This window comes from Pteropus medius, unplaced genomic scaffold (genome assembly GCF_902729225.1).
Source record: "Pteropus medius unplaced genomic scaffold, Ma_sr-lr_union100, whole genome shotgun sequence".
NCBI classification, from domain to species: Eukaryota; Metazoa; Chordata; class Mammalia; order Chiroptera; family Pteropodidae; genus Pteropus; species Pteropus medius.
Genome location: NW_024349800.1, coordinates 37,754,157 through 37,772,546, shown reverse-complemented (window position 1 = coordinate 37,772,546; position 18,390 = coordinate 37,754,157). Strand labels below are relative to the sequence as shown.

Below are 18,390 nucleotides of genomic sequence, written 5' to 3'. Positions count from 1 at the left end.
TTGTTATTTTAATGACCAAACATTTAAGTGTCCCTTTGTGCCCAGTTGAATGAATGCCTGAGGATAATTTCTTTCTAATCTTATTGTGCTGTGGGTTTATGTGTTGACCTGAGGTAACCATTTTTGTTGTACCCTGCTGTGCTTCATCAGAGCAAATCTCTTTATCCCTTTACCTTCCTTAGAAATAGTGATAAGCTGTCAGCTGCTCCTTTGCAGTTTTTTTTTAATTTTAGGACTAGTACCAGGAGACAAAACAGTGTCTTTTTTTTTTAATTGCTCCGAATTTCAGAGTCAATAACTCAAATAAGTATTTTCTCACAGGATTTTTAAATTTCGTAACATCAAAAATTGAATAACTTAATTTTTAACATATATGCTTCAAAGATTTAAGGAAGCCAGTGAACTTGTTGAGAAGAAATAGACTTACCCTCCAAGTCTCCAGTTCTGCTTGTCAGCCACTGGTAGAAATTATGTATCATCTCAGTTGCATTGTTTTCTAGGATTTATTACTACACAGCAATATCATAATTTTTTCCTTAAAAATAAAAATGTCCTGTCAAAAAGGAAAATTTTACAATTAATAGATTTAGTGAGTTGAACAAAAGTTGATACTGTATATTGATGATAACAATTTATATCTTGGTCTAGAGCGGTGATTCTGAATTGAGTCTTTCTTGTATGGTGGGTATCTCAAAATGTTAAGAATTATATCCAAAACTGTAAAAATTAATTTAAAAATAAAGATATGTCATTGTGATACATTTAGATAATTCTAAATTAAACAACTGAGGATAGGATGTTGACATAGCTTAAAGAAAATGGTGGTAATTGGGAGGTAGAGTCAAGAGAGTTTTATCTTTTCAGCTAGCTTATAGGTTCCGTATGGCATCTGCCACCATGGTTAGAGGAAATAAGCCCTCAAAAGTTAGCTATTGATTCATTTATTAGCCATATAAGTATTCCTGTTTCCTCATGTATTTGAAATGCAACCCTAGTGTGTAATCTTAAAAGATGAATTCATTATACCTTGCTCCCTCAAAAAGTTGGCTGCTTTTACTCCAAACAAAATTGTTTAAATGTTTTATAACCCTAAATTTCTGTTAATACCAAGGAGGGGACTTTTAAACTTTTTTTTTTAAGTAGAAAAGACTTAGACATAGTAGCTTTATAGACAGTGAATAAATAGGCAACAGAACCATGAAGCTATGGGAAAATGCTCAGGATATAAACCTTTCCTTAAGTATGATTATTATATGACTATAAATTATGGAGATATATACTGAATTACCTTCATATATAAGCTTTCTGTTAATATCAGCAGATCAAACACTGAGTCTACCATGTAGTGAATTTGATGTAGGGAAGAGACTACAAACAAAAGGTATAGTTCCACCCCTGCTCTCAGTGCGACTTACAATGTAGATATAAACAAAGTTAAATAATAAAAATGTCTCATATCATCTTGTAAAGAATAAAAAGAAATGACAAAGTCTAGATTGTGATTAATTCTCATGTGAATATTACAGTGATTGCTGGGAAAGTCTGATTTTCAGAGAAAAGATAGGATTTGAAGAATGATTTGAATGGCAGAAATAAAATGAGGAGGATGATAGTTCAAGTGGATAGGGGAGCCAAGAACAAAGTATAAGCTGTCTTTGAAAGGAAGAACATCATTTTGCCTAACATGGAACTGTTGTGAAATTTAAGAATTTAGGATGTCAGAAGTATTTTTGAGGAGACTTGGAGAGTCCATTTGAACTTTACATTTTAGATCGAGGAGCCACCATATGTTTGGAGCATAGGAATGATAGACTCGAAAAGGAATATCTGTGGTATTTTAATCTGTTAGAAACATGTGCCTTATTAAAGAGATACTGGGAGTTAAGTAGTTTTGAAATAATTACAGAGATCAGGCGATAAGCGTAAATTCATTTTAAGTAGCTATATATGGATTAGAGAAACTTCCTATTTACTATAAAAACTAGCTTTTGCAGCCCAGAATATTATGTTGGGAAATGTGACTTTTATCCTTTCAGAATAACCATGACCTTAAAAAAATGTTAAACCATAATCACAAGTAGCAGAAATGTACTAAAAAAAATGTAGAAGAAGTAGGGGAAAAAAATGAAGAAATTGTAGATGTTTAATTAAATTATTAGCTCTTGACTTGTTGTAGCAGTGAGTTGGGCAGAGAAATGCTCCAGGAATGCTGCTTTACTTAGTTTATGCCACGTGGAAGATGTTGCCAGGAAGCCCAATGGCAGGAGTTGGTGGTTACTTTTGCAGAATGGGGAAGACTAAAGTATGGTCAAAATTCAGAGGCAACAATTGGGAGATATAAAATTTAAGTCTTGTTTTAATAACAAAAATAATATTTTTAGATACTTGAGAAAAGAATGCTAGTCAAACAAATTTTTTTAGATTCCTAAAATGTCTATATTATAGATATGATTATTCTACTATAAATGCCTATAAGTAGTACCATTAGAATAAGATTCATTCATTTTTCTTTTTAAAAATCTTTTGGTTAATAAATTTATTGCAAAAAACTGATTTGACTATAAGTCGGTAGTTAAATTATTAAAATATATTCAGAAAGTTTACTAGGAAAATCTTATTAAGTTGTTTTCTAAATTTGTTTCTTAGTTCAACTTTTTGAAATATGTTAATGTTAATATTAGCAATATCAATATTTTCCCAACTTTTAAAATCAAAATATATGGAAAAGAGTCTAGCAGGAATTCTTAATCAAGGAGTTTGTGATTCCCCCAAAAGTTTTTGCAAGTATATTTATGTGTGTACATAAATATTTTTTAACGATGAGTATGTCTATGATTTTCACCAGTTCCTCAAAGAAGTGACCCCCAAAGAATAAATCACGTAGAGGGCCAGAAAGAGTAAAACTGCATTTTGCTATAAGTTGTTCTTATATTAGGCAGGGCTCTGAGATCACACTCCTTTTCTTCTTCTAAAGTGCTAGTTTATGTTTTATAAGTAGAATATAAATTCTGTGAGATCTGGGACTTCGTTTGATTTATTTATGTCCCAGCACCTGCAGTGGTGCCTGGCGTGTGTAAGAGCTTAATGCCTGTTAAATAAGAAATATTTGTTTTTTCATTTCTTGTACGAGTTTGCTAAAACTATCTTTAAGTCGTATTTAAAAAAATAATTTGAGTTTGCTAATTGGTATGAAAGTATTTTTTAGAACTTTATATTTTCAATGCAAAAATGTTAAGATCTTCCTTCAACAAAGACTTATAATGCTTTTGAATTAGTATACCAATGATCAAATAGCTACATAAGTGGATGATATTCCAAGGATAAAGGGAGAAGGTGTGTATGTGTGTGTGTGGTATATATGTAAAATTATAGGTAATCTTAGCACCTTTCTTATAAAGAAAAGACTAAGAATCAGTGAGATGAGGTAGCTTGCCCAGGTTGCAAAGCTAAATAAATTGTGCAGCCAAATTTGAATCTTAAGTCAGTGACTCCAAAAGCTGTTCTCTACACCTTTCATGCTTCCTCTCAAGATTTTTAGGGACTATGCACCTCTGTCGGTACCTCTGCTAACCATCCAAAAAAATCATTTTCTTTTGTGAATCTCATGTTTAATAGTCTTAAGATATTCTGTTTTTGATGAAGAATATTTTATAAAGTTGTTGAAAATAAGTAATCAAGCTCAGTTTCTTGTCACTTATTTTTCACTTAAATATACATTTTTATTTATCCTAATCCAAAACCTTTTTAAAGGCATTTGGATTTTTGAGAACGAGGGGAAAGAACACAATCCCCAGAGAATCTCCATACCCTGTTTTTTCATTATTGTTTTATATACAATCTTTTAAATTTTATTTCAAATAGATCAATTAGAATAAACACAGCTGCTTTTTACACTTTTACATCACAGTTTTAGGACTTTGGGAATACTAGTTTTCTGTAAGTTGTTTCTTGTTTACTTTTTACTGGTCAAAGCATTTTTTTGGAGAAAGACCAACACTATTTGGAAATGCACTAACATTAGTCACTGTACGACTTGACATACCACTTCTCTCAGCTCTGGTCTTAACTGTTTTAGTGACTCTGAAATTATTTCAGAGTCATTAAATTTTACATGATCCTTGCAAATAACTTCTAATTTATTAAATTCTTCATTAGTCATTGTTAATTATTTCATGAAGAGATATTGGAGAATCTTTAGTTCTGAAAATTATTTTTAAATTATTTTTAGCTGACAAGCAGGGCATTAGAACTCCACAAAAAAATACAGATAATATATACTAGCACAATAAATATGTTAGTATTCTTTACTTTTTCTCCACTGTTTTTAACTAATCATTTGAAGAATTTTGCTTATAGCAATTGGATTTAGAAAAAAATTGCTGCAATTAATATTAGCTAGTGAAAGTTTATTTTTAAAATGTGCTTAGATTTTCCTCCCTTTGTTCTCTGCTTGATTTATCTAGATTACTTCATCTTATTAGGTGTAAGGCAGTATTTTCTTTCCTTTTTTTTCTTTTTTTTCTTTTGTAAGGCAGTATTTTCATGAGATTTTGATTTTTAAACTGTGGTAGTTTAGATGACATTAAAACCTTACAAACAAAAACAGACTAGTCTTAAATTCCCTTCTCCGTAATTGCCTTAAATTTATGAATTTTTTGTCTTGTAATTTCATTAATCTTTCTATATTGAGGAAATAGATTATAGAGATTAATATGAAATAATTTGTGGTCTGGTTCTACAGTAATTTAAACCAATATTCATTTTGTGTCTATTTATATGAGACACTCTATAAAAACTGTTACTATAATGTATTTAAAAGAGCATTCAGAAGGACATAGATATTAATTATACCTGAACACAAATCTGAGCTGTGTCACTTACTGGCGTTGTCACCCTGACATAAATAACTTACATCAATAACTTACATCTTTTGAGTCTTAGTTTCTTCACTTATAAAAATCAGGCTTGCAGTGCCTATTAATTAGGTTACCTGTGAGGATTAAATGAGATAATGTATATGAAGTTCTTAGCACAAATAATTTTCCCTTCTCTAGGTAGTAGGGAGGATACTGAAAGTAATATGAAATTATCTTTATCTCAGTGAGTTTATAGTCTAATTGGAGTGAAGTGTGAACAGTTGCAAAGTGTAATTAATTGCTATAATAGATATGTATACATGATGTGCTATATATGTATGAATTAGTGAAAATCCATGAAAGAGTTATAAAATGGTATTTTGAAGAATCAAATGAAATGATTGGGAAAGAGGTTTCATGCATCCAACACAATAGGGAAATGAAATTTGCTATAAGATAATATCACTTTTAAATGTGGTCAGTAGCTTACGTTCTTTTCAATTCACTGGTTTTATGCCGCCAGCTATTATAAGTCCATCCCTGCTTAATATACAGGTTTGGTTTTAATGTGTTTTTTAAAAAGCAACTACTTCCCAACTACTGCTGTTACATCAGTTCACAGAAACATAGATGATTTCTGTAATAATAAGGTGTCAGATGGAGAGTGAGAGGTGCTTATCTTTTGAACTCACCAAAATTGACTAAAATACAACCAATATAACAACCTTTGCAACCTTATCAATAAGTTAAAATAAAGAGTTATACTGTTTAGTTTATATCTGTGGTCCTCAACCTTGGCTGTATATCAGAATCACCTGTCAGGCTTTTTAAAAGAAATCACCCCAGCCCACTGAATCTGAATATCATGGGATGGAACTTCGGTATCTGCATAAATTTAAAGGTTCCACAGGTGATTCCGATGTGAAAACCAGAGTTGATGATCACTTTCACTATATGTAAGTTACCTTGCCCACTTGAAGCAGATTTTGCTTCAATGTCCTAGAAGTTTTTTTGTTTTGTTTTATAAAAAGAGAGTTGTTGCTTTGATGTTTTCTTTTGGGGGAATGGGAGTTTTATGCCTTTTATTAAAAGTCCTTTGTCATACATTATCAAGTAGAAAATTGTCTTTTGAAAGACCTGATTAAAGACTGATAAAGTTATGATGATGAGCAAGCACTTATTGTTCCATCTTAACCTTTCCTGAATAGATTCAAATGAGAAACTTAGGGAGACGTTTATTTAGTACAGAAGAAAAGGTAAGGAGGAAAAAAATACAGTAAAATCTTAACAGCACATCGTTTTATGTTCTCTCCACACAATAAATTTTGCAAATTAAAAAAAAGGTTTTTTTTAACAGTTATTATGCTTGATATAGAAAATTGGAGAATTCAGAGAAAACAAAGCACCTGTAACTTCATTACTCATTATCATTATTTCTATATTACTCTATTTTCCTTCTAGGCAGTTTATTTAATACTCTAAAAATGAACAGATACAGGAACATACACATACATGTAAAACATTGTTATAAACAGTATCATCTCTTGCTTTTTGCCACAAGGGCACTTTTTTTTTAAGCGTTCAAGTACTCTCATTTTTCTAATAAACATTGTCCTTATGTGGTTATATTGGTGTTATCTTTGTTGCAGAATTATGGAGAAGCAGTCTCCAAAGATGGTTAAGAATTTGTATCAGATCATCTATATTAGTAACCTTTTTTGTATGTTATTTTCCCAACATTTTATGATGAAAACTTCCTAACATATAGGAAAAAATGAAATGATTATAGCGAACACCTATATACCTTCTACCTAGATTCAAAAATTGTTAATGTTTTACCATATTTGCTTTTATCTCTTTACATGTGTGTGTGTATATACACTACTTTTTTCTTTTTTTGAATGAACCTTTGACAGCAAATTGCAGACATCATAATATTTTACCTCTAAATATTTTTGGCATGTACTTCTTAAGAATTAGGACATTCTTCTACATAACCATAATATTATATCTAAGAAAATAATAAATTTAATAATATCTAATATCAAGTCCAAATTTTCCCAGTGATCCCTAGAATGACAATTATAATTGTTTTTGAACCATGGTCTAATCAGGTTGTTATCAGTCAGGCATATTAAACAAGTCTTTAATTAAGCCCCTACTTTTCTTCCTCCCATGACACTGAATATGAAGAATCTGAACCAGCTTTTTTTAGAATGTCCTACATTCTGGATCATATGATTATTTCTTTGTGGTATCCTTTAACTTGATCCTCTATTCCCTGTTTCCTGTAAACTAGGAATTAGCTTTATTAGGTTTTTATTAAATATTTTTGGCAAGAACACAGGACACGGTCCTGTACTCCCTAATTCATCACATCAGGAGGCACATAATGTAAGGTTTTCTGGCTTTTCGTGTGTCAGCTTAACTGTGACCAGCTTGGATGTTAGAGCTTGTTTTGCTAACAGGGTTAAATAGTTACTATTGTAGAAACCTATAGGTTTTCCAAAATTTAAAAAAATGTAAAAGGATAAGTAGTTTGCTCTTCATATATATTTATAATGTTCAGTATATTTTGTCTGTTTTTATCAAGAGATGTTTTAAGATATTTCAAGGCAAAAGTAAATAAAAATTTTAATCCAGATGCTTTAAATTTTCCCCAAAATCCAGTTTAAGTTTACATAGTTTGACGTTTTGTATCTCCTACTTGTCATTTAGCAGAACTGATGAAGAAACTAATGTTCTAATGGCCTGCTTTTCTGTCCTTTCCTATTGCTTTACACACTAATTTCCTATTATACTAAATCATTATAGCCAATTATTGTTTTGTTAAGTAAGTCAGTTTAGGAAATGCTTGTGTTGCTGTTGAATTCTAATAGCAGAGTAAATTTCAGATTAAACTTCAAATTACAATGTGAAATAAGACGTAAACTAGTTAATGGTAACTTGCTAAAAATAACGAGATATTTCAATTGGAAATTTTTATTGACACAAGTAAGATGATACTTATTTAATGAAATGTTCTCGTGCTTAGACTATATTACTCATGGTAGAAAAATGAGTGTTTTGCTGTGATATGTTTTGAAATACATGTAATATCCTAGTTTGTCTACTGACACTGGGGTCTTGAATCTTAAAAAAAGGCCTCCGATGAAGCAGAGGAAAGTGGATCACAGGGGAAATTGGTGGAAGCTCTCAGGCAAATGAGAATTAATCATAGGGGAAACTACCGACAACTTCTGGAGGAGATGCTGACTAGTTACAGGCTAGCTAAAATAGAGGGAGAAGAAAGCCCTGCTGAACCAGCTGCTACAGCTACTTCTTCGAACAGTGATGCTGGAAACCCAGTGACAATGCAGGAAAGCCATACTGAATCAAAAAGTGATCTTGCTGAATTAGACAGCCGTAATGAAGATGCAGGGACAAAGATGGGTGGTGGGAAAATATGACTTTACTCTGTGGTGATATTTTTGTGATCTTTGATTTGATGATTTTTACTTAGGAAGTATAATGTATGCATTTATATAACCGTTTTGTTATTTGAATCTTGGTAAACTAGTTTTATTATACTCATATAGCCTTGTTTTTTAAGAAGGCCTTTGCATACACCTTTATCAGACAGTTTAAAATTAACTATTTATAGTATTTTGGATTTAATAAAATTATATGTCATTTCATATTGTACGCCAGTATTGAGGCTACTGGTTCTTAAAGTCAGTAGTTAAATTCATACTAGAAAGAATGAACGATTACTGGTTAGCAAGATTACAGTATATTCTGGAAAAAACTTGTTAATGTAGTATTATACTGCTTCACATCATTTTACATATTAGTATACTCATAGTTAGCTTTGTAATAAATTTGTGCTTTCTTTAGTCATTTTAGTTCTTAAAGAATGGCAAATGCTGCCCTGTAATTTTTTTCAAGGATGATAATTTGTGTGTTCTTTGGCTTGTTTATATTTTACATCTCTGTAGTTTTATTTTTAGAAGTTCTGAGGTATTGGATGTGTGGTTATTTTTCCTTTCTCTGTATTCTTTACAAAACATAATTTTTGAAAAACCTGTGTATTCATATAGCTTTGGTTTGTATATTCTGTATAGACTCTAACTACATACATCAAAATGTATGTCAACCAAGTGTTTAGAATGAAATTATAAGTGTTTAAGCCCAAATAAAGCATGTGATGTGGAATAATCTATGCATGTTGTACTTATTTTTAAATTACTATTTTTTAAAAACCAGGTTTGGTATATTGGAAAAATACCCATTAGAAATTCATTTGTATTTATAGAAAATTTAGGAAACTTTTGACTTGGCTTTTTTCATTAATAAAAGAAAAAAAATATTCGAGAAGTCTTGCTTAAAGTAAATCTATTCTGTTTCTTATTCTCTTTTTTGGTGCAAAATATTAAGCTTTGGACAGAATGGACACACATAGACATGTCAGAAAATTGCCATGATGAGCATTTTAAAGATTGCAAGACTGTCAACTTTGCTATAAGTGTTCATCACATATTAATAATAAATGCAAGAATTTGGGGGTATTTTAAATAGTGGCAGATGAGTTTTGTTTTTGTTAAAATGAGTTTTTAAAATCCAGGTAACTATTAGTCACATGGGAAGCTATTTCTTAAAACAATTATTTTGTGAATGTAGACCATTAACTCTTCTTCTTCATGTTTACATTTATCACGTGTTCTAAAGTTGCTTAAGGTACCATAAGTTGAAACTTTGGAATCTTCAGAGGTAGCTGATGGTTCATTCTATTTTTCCAATGCCGGGATACTTTTAAGTGGTTTAAGAGGAAGGCATGTGGTGGAGAGGGGAGAGAAAACAGCCAGGTATCTATCTATATTAGATAGATCCATGTTTGTACACACAGCACACAATGCACACACCTCTCTGTAAAAGTACCTTTTCAAACAAAGGAAGGTAATTTGTTCATCTAATTTTGTTTTCTTTTGAAATTCAATCCAACCTGGAAGTGGTATAGGTAAATAATAATAATATTCTTCCTTTTCTCTTCCTGTAGGGTGCTGGAGATCTAGAAGACCCATGGTAGCCTTATAAACCTTCTAAAATGCTTTTGATTCTGAAAATTGGGGGAAAAAACTTTTAATCACAATTTTCTTCAATACAAGGGAAAAATATTCTTGTGGATTTCCAACGTTTTGTGATATGAGCAGAAAATAATTAGCATTTCCCATCATTTGTTCATATTTGTGTTTTCTGATAATTGCCACTTTGTAGCATTGCCTGTACTACAGTATTTTTGCCAACCTCAGGCATACTGGTTACATCTGTATTGAACTTTTGGCCCTAGAAACCAATGAAGTTATTTCAGCACATATAATAATTGTGCCTGAGGTGCATGGGAATATAGTTAGCTGTACTCCGAAGATACATTATGGGGTTTTTTCGTTGTTGTTGTTTTTTTTTTTTTTTTTTTAACAAGACACACAACATATAAGCATGTAAGAGTAAAGAATTATACGAGATGTTCCTTTTTTCAATTCACCAAGTTGGAAGCCTTTTGCAGCTCTGTGGCTTGAAATTTCATTTGAGCATACTGTAGGATATATATTTATTATTAATTGTTATTTAATTTTTTTCCAATTTTACCTGTATTACCAAACTGGGTTCTCCAATAATGTCCAAATTGTAATGTTGCCTGCTTCAAGATAAAGTGTATTTGGCAATAATAATAAAACCCTTACAGGTTTTATGCATGTATTTACTACATCCTTCAATTCTCACTAGAAAATCTTTGAAACCAAATGGATTAATTTATGGCTATTTATAATTTGCTTTGACATCTCACTGCTGCAAATTTTTTAAATGATGAAATTTGCCTTTATAATGTAAATTGTGATTTTTGTTTTAAATGTGGGTTTTAGTAGTTTTAATTTTTCAGCTTTTAAGATACAAGTTTTGTGTAATTTGGCATAATTTTTAATTGTTTATATTATTTTAAAAGCTCAGAATATCACACTGAAATGACTATAAATACATTTAAAATTATCTATTTTAGATCTAAGGAAGTATTACAGAGATATTTTCATGGGTTCAGTAACCTTTCATTTTATAACATTGGGCACGGTACAGAGTGGTTGTTACATAAGGTACTTGAAGACTATTAGTTTAATTCTATTTTTACAATAACCTTGAATTCTTTTTGAGTTTTGCATGTATCCAATTAATGCTGAACATGAAGAATAAAATATTTATCTAAAAGAAGTTATTGGGGTAGGAGAAGCAATGAATGTATCCATATGTACATGGTTTACATGTTGTGGATGCTTTGTAAACATTTTTCTATATGTTTAAATTGTGTTTCAGCAGGATGTAATTGCCCTTGTGTGTAGTTAAAATGAGTCATCATCTGGTCCTGTGTAGAATGGAATTCATGATATTTTCTGTAACATTTTCCTGAAGCTGTTTCTGAAGAGCCACACATTTGAACATGGACAGACAGCTTCCTTGATCATTTGATTTATTGTGCACCTGATTTTTGGTCTAATGGAATTATTGCCACAATATATTTTATTTATTCTTTAGATTTTAGCTTTGTAAGTTAAAGTGCTTTACATGATGATGTTAAAAGCTCTTTGTCCCTTTACTGGGTTTGGGGGGTTGTTAAAAGATAGAGAATGAAGAATGCAAAATGGTTTATTGTTCAAACTGTCCACTCTGATCCAACCTTGTACTGATAGTACCTTCCCAGTATGGTATTGTGATGTTTCATACAATGCAGTGAACATAACCAACTTGTTACCTAAATAAAGAATTGATAAAAACAGTGTGACATATTACTATTTGGTATGATTTCTAAAAATAAAAGTCCAGTTTTGAATGTTATTTTAAACATTTATACACTTAGAATATTTATTGTGAAATTTTTTATGCAAAACTGTATAGGTGAATTCTAATTCCAAGGAAGAATTGTCCAATCTATATAGGACGATACTAATTAACTCCTCCTCCACTCCCCAAACAGTTTTTATACCTACTTTAAAAAACCTTTCTCTGGGACTTTAGTGGCCTTTGAAACAAAAATAATTTGTGAATTAACAGAAGAAAAACCTGTATTCAGTGTTTACTAATCTGAATTCCCTAATCCAGCTATTCTCAAATATTTTGATCTCAGGACCCATTTATATTCTTAAAAATTGAAGATCCCAAAGAACTTTCATGGGTTATATCGATACTTATTGTGTTAAAAAATAAAACCATTACCTGTTAACATAAATAGCATTGTTTTATAAAAAAATATATATATATTTTCCAAATCTAAAAGGCACTGGTTTTTGTTTTCCTAAATCCTTTAATGTCAGACTGGACTCTTATATCTGCTTCTGCATTCAATCTGTTGCAATGTGGCACTTTATTAAATGAAGTATATGAAGAAATCTGGCCTCGCACAAACATGAATTAGAAAAGAGTATTTAAATAGCAGATAATTGTGCTTAATTCCTCTTTGATGTATTATCAAAAGTAGTGGTAGTTTCTTCAAGGTTAGTTGAGGTATGAAATCTGAAACTGTTATTCAACTTTGTATTCCATTTGATCTATCTTGCAATTTGAATGGATCTTCTACTTGTACATGATTTTATAATTGTATATTGGTCATTTGGAAAATACTGATTCGTTGAATTATGCAGTTCTTTAGAATATTGATGTTATTATGCAGTGTTCAAAATTTTTTGGTTACTCTAACTGATCTCATCAGAAAGATCTTTTAAAGTGTTGGGAAGCTGCCAAGCACATGGTGATGGATACAGATTTTTCAAAATTCTAATTTTCGTTTGAAAGGTGGCAATTTTATCATTGGCAACAAATATTGTCAGTTGTTTTCCTTAAGTGACAATGGGCTTACTTCGTTTATTTTAGAGAAAATGCCTGCTGAATAACCATAGTCTGTCAGTCATTCTTTTCAAGTAAAAATTGTGTTCCATGCAAAGTGAATAGTTCAGCGTACATCTCAAATAGTAGCATGAGACAACCACCACATTTCAGCATGCTACAGAATCAGTACTTCCAATTTCATCATGTAGGATATTAAAAAGATGTGTGCTCAAGGATAGAGTTGTAATGAAATTAATTTTTAATGATTAATCAAGGACATTGTTAATTAAAACTGACACCACCCCCTACCCCTCCCCACCCCCCGCTTTTTTTTCTTTGTGAGTGTAGTAGTGAAGGTTATACAGCAACTAATTTGTTTGGTGCTACTGTTTTGATTTGTGTTAAGGTGTCTGCAGTTTTACCCATTTCTTCTGCACAATCAGTGCAAGTGTCCATACTTTGAAAAAAAGAATAAGTATTTGTATTAAGCGAATAGGTTCATTTCGTGGACCTCTTTGAAAGGTTCCCCGAGACCTCCAGATTTTCAGAATTGCTGCCCTTGTCCATTTGGATAGCTTTATAATGTATTTATTTGTTCCAAACATGACAGTAAATGAATGTGAAGTCATACAGATCTGACATGAAATCTACTTGGGCTCTAAGAGGTGGTGGCTATATGGCCATATAGTTACTATTACACTGAAACTTAGAAAGCAAGAGAACATGGAATCTTTAATAGTGTACTATTTTTCCCCAGGATAGTCCTATGATGGGTTTCAACTTGCAAAACTCATGATTTAAGATGAAATCTAACAATAGAGTTTGATTTTCATATAGCAGATATTCAGATCATTTTAATCTTTTAGGATGTCATCAATTACTGTAGATTTGTGTTATTTCTTTTAAAAGGTATCACTTCTATGTTGAATTTTTTAATTCACATTTTAAATAAAATCATTTTCCCACATCAGGTTGGCTAGATAAGGACAGGACTTTTTTTTTAAATGATGATTAAGTGGATAGGGCTTTATGCTGAAGTGTTTTGGGTTAGGTTTTTCAATTTTTTGAACATCAGGATTGGGGAGAGTTAACCATGGAGGTGTTAAAAACTCAATTTCTGTCATCCATTGTTTCTTGCCCACTTATGAGGCTTGGTAATTATAACATTTACTTAAGATACTTCACTTACTGAGTTTTTGGTTCTAAATGTGTTTGGATAACCAAGAGTGGCTGCAACTTTCACTTAAAGTCAGTTTTATTTTCAGATGGTGGGATTCATTTGGGATTCGATGTCTTTTGATAGTGTTGTCAGTCTCTGCCCAACCAGCTAACTAGACACTTAATTCTCCTAAGAAACCATAGCAAAATTTAAAGCACGAAGGTTGCCATTATAGAAACAACACATTAACATACCTCAGTTTATTTTGGCTTCTTTATTACTTAATGTACCATTAAAATAATCAAGTTGCATGTTTTCGAGATTTATTTTTTAAATAACATCTCATTTTTAAGGAAAACAAATTTAAGTAACACATTTTTCCAAGCTGCTTCGCCATTAGTTCATTAACCTAAGTAGTTTATGACCGTGAATCAGTTTCTTAACGCTAAATATAGAAATACTTTGGAAATTAAACTGTTATTGACAAAAATTATAATTATTGATCTTCCTATATGAAAATGATGGTGCTCTCATGCCCTTGAGATCCTTTTTTTTTTTTTTTCCCTAGGCAAGCTTCAAAATGGCTTAATAATGAAATAATATCATTAGGTGAGAAACTTTTCTATAATAATATTAGTACAACATTTGACCAGAAATTAGAGCCTCTTTATATTTCCTCTTCCAAATTGTCTTTATTTATATTTTGAAATCAATCGGATTTAAGTAATAAGGGAAGGCATTTGATAAAGATTTTAAAACACGTTTTGGGTAGCTAAATAGTATTTAGTGAAAATAGCATGGGTTTTTTTTTTTACATGTTAAAATGTATGATATATTGTAAGTCAAATGCTAAAGTAGTCATTAAGACTGGAATTTAAGTTACTATTTCATTTCAAAGCAATTCTGAGAGTTACTTTTTCAAGTTAATTTTTAGTGGGCATTTTAACAATTACTATTGTGCTCAGTTGCTTTAAGATTTTTTTTCTGTTCAACTTTGGGAATTATTCTGTAACCCTTAATGAAAATGCTAAGCAAGTGTTTATTTTTGCTCATTGTTTTGGTGATGTGTGTATGTCACATTGTGGTCTAGAAATAAAACCATATAAGTACTAATATGGAAAAAATTGCTTTTCAGGCAGCATCACCACCGATTCTCACTTCTTGCTGGCTTTCTTGGCTATAATATCTTCTCTTATTTTCTGTTTCAGTTTTATTCTACCTGGCAAACACTTCTGTTAACTATGTATATCATTTATTGCTCAGATGTAACTCAGTTATGCTTTTCTGATTCAGAAGCAAGGGGTGGATAATCTTGGTGTTCGGAGGTTAGTTATTCTCTTCGTATCCACAACTCTAGTGGAGCAAAAAAGAACCATAACTTTTATGTATGGGTAGAATCAAAAAGGTTGGGATTTTTTTCTTTTGACTAATAACCCTAATCTATAATATTGGCAATAGTGATTTCTTTAGTGGTTAAATCTGTACCACAAGTGTTCTTTTATTCTCATATAATATCTACCTGTAATGAAAATACTTCGGTATATATTTGAGGTGAAGGGGACTAGTACAATCCAAGAATTAATATATGGGTCTGATACTTTCTTTTTCGTTCCTGGGTCATTTACACTTATTTTTCCTTGTGCTTTCACTATGAAGAAGTGGTTTTGTTTTGCTTCTAAGTCTTGAAGATGTGAAGTACAATTTATTTTGACAAAATTCCACAGTAACATGATTTAGAGGAACATGGGTTTATTTTCCTCAGATTTTGCCTATGAATAAGGGTCTTATAAGTAAATTGATATAGTATAAAGCCTATTTTCAATATTTATATTTAATATTTACCATTAAAATTGATTTTAGGTAAGACTGGTTGTAATGATTATAGAAAGCACTTGGATGCTATTGAAGTATACACCCAAAATGAAAGTAACTGCATTTAATTCCTGGAGTTACAGGTTCTTTAGGAACCTACAAAACTTTTATGAATTCACATTTTTAAATTATGTACACTCAGATCAGTAGTCCTAAGAATTTTCATGAAGTTCAAGCTCTCTTGAAAATGTTATAATTACCAGAGGAAGTTGCTAGGGTATCGAGTCACAACCTCTAGAGCAGTTCTGCTTTTTTCTGTTAGCTTGTTGGGATTTCGGCTAAGATTTCATTTGTGTAAAGGTTCTTTGACTTTGAAAAGTTTGAAAACCACTAGGCTCAGAGAGCGTAAATATGAGTAGGCAAATGAAATTGGGCAGTTACTCTTTTCCAAGACAGGAAACTCAAGACCAGTGTTTGGCTGAGCTGTGAGTGATATTTACAGGTTTTGATTTGGTGGTGTACCCAAGTATTGTGATTTAGTTATATTTAGAAGGTAGGGAAGGGCAAGTTGGGTTATCCAAGAGTCAGATATCACCTACCATGAGAGGTCAGTCACCTCATCATCCTTTCCCTCACCCATTCACCCACCAACATGGTTAGTTTTGACTTTGGCGGGGGTATGATAGGAAAGAGTGTTATTCTCAACCTCAGGTTTGAATTTATCTGCTCACATTATTACCTCTACATCCCCCTGTTCTATAAAACAAGCTAATGGTTAAATAAAAAGATTTAACTGGTACAGTATTCCTCTGTGATTATGCCACAATGTACCCATTACCCCACTGAGGGATATTTAGGTTATTAGTGACTATTTTACTGTTAAAAAAACTGGGCATCCCGGTATGTTTCATTGAGCACATGTACTAGTGTTTATCTAGTGTTTGCCTAGAAATAAAATTACTAGGTTAATAGAGTATGCATATCTTCAAGTTTATATTGCAAACATATTATAGTAAAGGTGTACTAAGTCACACTTCCACTAGAAATGCACAAAAAGTTATTCTGTCCTGGCCCAGCCTCAAGAACAGTTGATAGACTAAGTTTGCCAGTCAGATGAACGTGAAATAGTATCTCATTTAATTTGTATTTTGAGTACATGCGAGACAAACATGTTTGCCTTTTTTGTGCTGGCCATCTTGAGGTTCCTCTTTTCTGGACGCTCATACCCTTTGCCCATTTTCCTTTTCTGTGTGTCTTTTTTTCATTTTGTAGTTTCCTTATTTAGTCTGGATACTAATCCCTTGTTATATGTGCTGCAAAACCTAGCCTTTATATTTTACATTTGTATATAGAATCTTTTGTTATCAATCTCTTCATGGTTTGTGCCATTCATTGTCTGTTGGTTTAAGAAATCATCACCATCTCAAGTTTTATATTCTTTGTTTTCTTTCCATTTTAAGGTCTTCCCACCTCCCAAGCCCACATATTTAAGTTTTTAATTCATCTTAAATTTACCGTTCTATATAGTATGAATTAAGGAAGCTAAGTATTTTCCATATAGCTAATTGTGTTAACACCATGTCAAATACCAATTTCCCATATTTCTAGTTTCTAAGTTCAGTTCTTTTTGTCGAAATCTCTGCAAATATCACATCATTTTAATTACTGTAGCCTCAAAAATGCTGATACCTGGCAGACATGCATTGTGTTCATCTTGTATAAGCCTAGTTCCTTCTATAAAAGTATAGTTAATAATCCACATTCTCTATTAACAGCCTGCATCTGTTTTGGGATTTAATATTGAAAATTGTTCACCCTACCTATGAAAATTACTTTGTGTGTTCCTGTTGCACATTTATATTTTGAACTGTAATGTGGCACCACATGATCACTCCAATCCCTTTCCTTTCCCTGTAAGGCAGGACCAGTTACAGTGCCCTGCATCACTCTGTTGGAGCCTGAAGTAAAAGGGAAATGCAGTGATAAGGAGTTTGTCTTTATTTAAAATTCGATAATGCCAAGGTTTTGCATTACTGTTGATTTTTTCAAGTCTTGCATTAAAATGTCTTGATTACTGAACTTTCTGACACTTTTTAAATGTCCCGCCAAGGCAAGCATCTCACCTTGTCATCATAGTTTCAGCTGGTAATATGTGAATTTCAGGGGCTTTGAATTGACTGTCTAAACTGTTTTCCTGATTTAAGGCAGAAGTTACCATGGAGGAACACCACAAACCTGCTAGTACCCTTTACGGGCTTTCTGGGGTGCTTCATGAAATGGATGGAAGGCCAGGCTCAAACGAGGTCTCATGCTCCAGCAGCAGCTAGTTGCCCCTGGCACTACTTCTTTGGGCATGTGAGCCATCTCTTAAACTTCAAAAGTGTAATGCCAAAACAGCAAGTTCCAAAAGGCTGTTGTTTATGTAAAAGATTAAATCTCTAAAATGTATTCCAAAATGCTTTCTTTTTTTCTATTTTCTTGTCTTTGATATTGAGAAGCATCTTCCAATGGCATCTTACAGTTGCCACTGGCGAGACAGCTGTCATGGCAGAGTTGCACCAACTTGGTCATAGCTATTCATGTTTTGATTTCATAATTGGTTTTTGCACACTTGGAATCGTGTTAAACTTAAATGCTGTTTAAAATGTCTTCGAAACAATTACACAGTGATTTAACATAGAAGCAGAGTTTTTGTGTAAGCAAAACTACGTGGGA

The 18,390-nt window shown here is 31.9% G+C and overlaps 1 protein-coding gene across 2 annotated transcripts in view; it reads left to right on the top strand.

Annotated features, from left to right (window-relative positions):
* PPM1B (protein phosphatase, Mg2+/Mn2+ dependent 1B) overlaps positions 1-11,664 on the top strand; it is a 62,330-nt gene extending 50,666 nt beyond the window's left edge. The window contains exon 6 of one of the 2 annotated variants that reach the window (XM_039887279.1): positions 9,892-11,664. In XM_039887279.1, the coding sequence (XP_039743213.1) occupies positions 9,892-9,921 (30 nt within the window). In that variant the 3' untranslated portion in view covers positions 9,922-11,664. Of the gene's footprint in view, positions 1-7,999; positions 9,058-9,891 lie in introns of those variants that run through there. The other variant, XM_039887278.1, reaches the window with a different exon arrangement.
* The last annotated feature ends 6,726 nt before the right edge of the window (positions 11,665-18,390 follow it).